At 38.0% G+C, this 5,329-nt stretch overlaps 1 protein-coding gene across 1 annotated transcript; it reads right to left on the bottom strand.

The window, feature by feature from the left end:
* Window positions 1-2,292: 2,292 nt before the first annotated feature.
* On the bottom strand, window positions 2,293-2,931 carry PLAC1 (placenta specific 1). The gene is given in 1 exon segment (XM_006926930.1): window positions 2,293-2,931. A coding segment is annotated over 1 exon segment (639 nt).
* Between the last annotated feature and the right edge of the window lie 2,398 nt (window positions 2,932-5,329).

The raw sequence follows: 5,329 nt of genomic DNA, 5'->3' as shown, positions 1-5,329 counted from the left end.
ATAGGAGGGAAAATAGACTTTGGAGCTAGACAAACCTGGGTTTGAATTTCAGTGATGTTACTAACTGTACCGCCACAATTTTTCTGTGCCTCAGTTTCCTCATCTATAAAAACGAGAAGATAATTTTTATCTTGCAAAGTTATTGTGAGGATTAAGTTACATTATGTATATGATGTGTCTAGCATATGGTAATGGCTAATGTTACCATATAGGTTTTGAGTCTCCTCCAAGGCTGATACATTACACAATTATTGCCCCTTGCAGTTGTGAAGTGTACAACTTGCATATGGTCGACCTGGAGGTCTACTGTGTCTAGTATTAATTGTTTGCTAGGTTATTTATATGTGTTTTAGTGTTTAATAGTCTGTATATCTCTGAAGAGAAGATCGAGGAGAGAAGTGCTAGTTTTATATACTGCTACTTCTCTAATCCTGTCTCTCACTACTATCAACTGCCTCCTCTCTGCATTGTATTGGACTAAACTACTTGTGGTTTCTCTGATGGCCTCAGCTCAGATCCTGAGCTGGAATAACGTCTAGTTCTCTAGGCTTCTTTACTTGTCTCCTCCTGATTAGATTGTGTTAGTCTTATTCACCACTGCATGCTCAGCATCTAACATAATGTCTGGTACATAGGACAAACTCAATAAATAAATGTTTGTTGAATTAATATACTGTTTTCAGGGATTATTACTTGGTTTTCCTCAAAAAGGGGCAGGACATTTTTAAACAAACAGTCATGTTTCTTTGACTACCGTGACTGCAATGGACTGAATGTTTGTGCCCCGCCCCCCCCATTCATGTATTGAAATCCTCACCCTCAATGCAATGGTACTAGGAGGTGGGGGTCTTTGGAAGGTCATTAGGTCATGAGGGTGAAGCCCTCATGAATGAGATTAGTGCTCTTATTAAAGGGACCCCAGAGAGCTCCCCAGCCCTCTTTCCACAACCAGAAGATAGCATTCTGTAACCCAGAAGATGACCCTCACCAGAACCCGACCATACTGGCACCCCGATCTATAATTTCCTGACCCCAGAGCCATAGAAATAAATTTCTATTGTTTATAAGCTACCCAGTCTATGGTATTCTGTTGTAGCAGCCAAAATGGACTAAGACAATGACTGAATTTCTAATGTCTACTCATCTACTGAAACACTTTATATGTGTATCATTATATACATCATGTTAACATTGTCTGCTTCTTAATAGAGGTGTGGCCTTGGGAAAGTTTCTTAATCATTTTGTGCCTCAGATTCCTTAATTGTAAAATGGATATAATAAGAGTACTTCTCTTAGGGTTGTGGTGAGGATTAAACGAGATGCTTCTACTATCTGGAATGTTCTCTCTCAGATCATTCAAGGGCTGGCTCCTTCTTCAAATTCAAGACTCAGTTCAAATAACAAGTCCTCAGATGCCTTCCTTGACTGCTCCAAACCCTTCTCCAATTTTTCTCATATCACCTTGTTTTAGTTCCTCATGGCATTTGTAGCTATCTAAATTTCTTTATTTACTTATTTATTTGTTTACTAGCTGTGTGACCTCAATTTCTCTGAGATTTAGTTCCTATACACTGCCATATCTTTAGTGCTTAGAATAATGCCTGAAATGTAGTAGCACTCAATGCAGATTTGTCAAATACATTTATTTGCCTTTAACCATCCAAGTCTTTGAGAAAACTAATAGCCAAACGGGTGAAAATTTTCTGATCACATAAGTTGGAGAACAAAACTCCTTTCAAAGTACTGTCAGTCTGTAACAAAAGTCTTAGAACCATTGGTGGTTTGTAAATCACTAGTGCGACCTATGCCTTCCATGGATGAAAAGTGATATAGCCATAGATCAAACTAAGAAGGTGTGTAGCTACGAACTAATTTTGAATGCCGCAGGGTAAAAGCGAAATGAAGATACAGAAGGAGGGATTCAGTTGGGGGACCTTAAAAAAGAAATGTTATCTTAGAGAAACAAGACAAGGTACTAATGTTTGAAAAGCTCTTAGAACAGTGTCTGGCCCATAGTAAAAGCTATATATGTGTTTATTAAATAAAAATGCCCCCCCCCAAAAAAAAAACAAATTAAAAATGCTCAGATGATATTTCAGGCCATCAGATTTTTATTTTTGCTTTTGAAAAGATATAAAGTTTTCAAAAAATTTTTATTCATGAAGTTACCATGGGCTGCCCTTTCTCAAAAGCACTCATGAGATGGCCACATGAGCACATATTTGCCCGATATTAGTAAACATTATGTACTAATTTTAGAAAGAGTATCTACAGAAGACCCCAAACTGGGAATCACATGGACTCAATCAGATCATCTGAGTGAAGAAACCAATCCCTAGAAATAACCACAAAGAAAGATGACTGTGCAGAATGGCCCTCCTGAGCCTCTGCTTGGCGATGTGGAGCCTGGGTATGCTCTACTTCACTGAAGACTCAAGGTGCACAATCACAGTTGGGCCTTTGGCTAGACTGTGACAAGGTGAACACCTCATTGCATGTCTCACTGTCTTGGGTTGTGGTCACTATCTCACTGGCTCCTTTCATGGAGTAAGGAATAGTGAGCCATGGGGAATTCTGGGGGGCAGTGCATGACACTGGGATCACATACTTAGATGAGGTACCCTTTGAAGTGTAGTATATCTCCGTGCTGTACATAACCATATCCTGAGAGACAGCCTTGGCCCTGATGCCACATTCAGTAACACGGTAGGTGAACTGATACATATGTGGCTTAACATGGTTGACAGGACAACCCAGGCCCAAGTGTAACTCATGAAAGTGTACATATACATCGTTGTTCAACATGAAGGGGTGCACCGTGACCATGAACCAGTCTGTGGAGCATAGCACAGTCATTGGATTTTGTCCAGAAGAGGCTGAGAACACGGAGGTGAGGATGACCATTACTCCTATCAACTCGAAAACTTTCATCTTTGTAGTTGATCACGTGATGACTCTTAAGAAACAGGAAGCTGTCTGGTGAGGGTTTCTAGAATACACAAAAACATAAAAGGCAAATCATCTTATTTCCTATCGAAAGTTCAAACATCATGATTTAAACAAAACAAAACAAAAGGCCATTCTTAAAGCATAAAAAAAGTTTAAGAGAATAGAACTTACATGCTCTCACACACACAAAAAAGGTAAATATGTAATATGTTAATTAACTTGATGGGGAAATCCTTTCACAAGGATTAAATTACAATTTTATTTGTCAATTATACCTCAATCAAACTGAAGCAAGGAAAAAAAGAAAAGGAAAACACTTTCTCTCTTGTGAGAGAGAACTGAATTTTAATTTCATTGTCGGAATTCACATGTTTATGGATGACTATAATGGCTGCTTTAAGTGACTTTAATATGCTGTTTTAGTATAAAACACATATCCCTCAAATGTAGAATGAGAGTCTATACCGATCAGGAGTGGCATCCTTTTGTGTGTAACCCCAACAAAGAAGAAAACAAAAACAGTTTTCATGCCAAACGTTAAGTAAGGAGACAGGAGATAAAGTTTAATTCAAGTTGGCAGAACTTTCTTCCATAATGGCCCCAGTGTCCTCCCATATGCCATACGAACAAACTCTTCCCTATTGCCTTTTTTTGGTTAGCAACAAATTTAATTAAATAAAAACCGAAGAAGAAATTGTGGTTTATTCCTGACAACCAAATATTAAAATTTTGCTGAGTGGCTCCCTTAAAATGATCAAATGAAGGCTTCGAAAACTCTAGCAGTAGCATCATAAGTCATTATGACCAATAGATTCCTTGATATAGCAATTGGGACACCTTGTAAAATAGTGAAATTGCAGGAACAAAAAAACATTTTGGTTTTTAATTTTATATATTTTGATCTATATTATACATGAAACTACTCAGACATCCTATATTAAAGAAAGGGGGTCTTGTGTTTGCATTTTACACATTGATTAACAAGGTATTTTCTAAAATATTCTTTGTGGCCATTGTTGGCACCTCATTGAATCACAGAATTGGCTTTACATTCTTTTATTTTCACTAGCTTTTCATTTCATGTCTTTTCTTTTCCAAAGGGAAGTTCTGTGGCCACCCTGTAGTCCTATTGCCTTTTACTTCCTAAAAACTGACAGGCAGAGCAGTGTGGAGAAAAAAAAAAGTAATGGTAACAAGTTTCTAAAACACATCAGAAGGAGGTGACAAATGAAGAAGGAAGGAAGAGGAACATCATCAAATATTGTCCAACTCAGCTTTAATTTTAAATCATATACTAGAAAAGCACCTTAATTTCAAAGGAATTGAATATATATGTGTAAGGTTTTATTTTTGTTCTCTGCTGATTTAAGTAGCACCTGCATAAATGAATTCATTCTTTGACTAATATTTATTGAGTGCCTACTATGTGCACAGCTCTGTGCTAAAAAGCATCCCAAGACATTTATTTCCTTCCCCTTTCCCCAGGTGCAAAAATACAGCTCTTTCTCGTCCTTTGATATTGATAAATTTGCTCCATTCTTTATTAGAAACTATGGCATGTGAACCCACTAGAAAAGCACACTGACCTGGATGAAATGATTTATTTCTAAGTCAGGCACTTGATCTGATTGGTACAGATGGGTCTTGCTATCTCTCACTCTCTAATTTGTGGCCCCTCATTCTCTCTGGGGTGTTGGGATGTAAAGAGAAGCCTAAGGGGTCCACACAGTTTCCTTCCTTTCCTTTTTGTTCATTCTGAAATGTCTCTCCTAGAACTACTCTTTTGTTTTACACAAAGCAAAAACAGAAGCAGTGGCAATACACAAAAATCTCGACCCTTTACCCCTCACAAAAACAAACAAACAAGATAAAACGATAACAACGACAACAACAAACCAAGTAAATTCTGATGCCAGCTGGTCTTGGATGAAGATTCAACAGTTAAATAAACAAAGCACTTGCTCTGGAATGATGCATGATATTTGCTGAGGTTCCTTTTGGAAGCTGAGATAATCACTGCATCACTACTGCACCATTGTCTTGGCAAAGAAGACCATCTTATTCTGAGTACGCTTTAGGAGTGGCTCTCTCTCTCTCTCCCTCTCTTTCCTTTTGTCCTTAACATCATCTCACATCCTGGGCCTATTTTTCCTGAACGAAAACTTTTCCTTTACATAGTTCCTGCCATAGGCAAGAAAAACAATCCTTCTATTCCATTTTTGTTGTTCAAACCCAAAACTGAGACCCAAGTTTAAGGCTGTGTTCTTGTCCGGGCAGTTTCATATGCCATCCATTTTCTCTCTCTCCCTCAAGCATCTTTCCTATCTTCCTTCCTCCTCTTCCCTCTCATGGATAATCCATATAGTTATAAAAAGCCCAG

Source organism: Pteropus alecto, unplaced genomic scaffold, assembly GCF_000325575.1.
Source record: "Pteropus alecto unplaced genomic scaffold, ASM32557v1 scaffold19, whole genome shotgun sequence".
NCBI lineage: Eukaryota > Metazoa > Chordata > Mammalia > Chiroptera > Pteropodidae > Pteropus > Pteropus alecto.
Note: the sequence above shows the minus strand (reverse complement) of the source record. Positions and strands in the feature narration are given on the sequence as shown.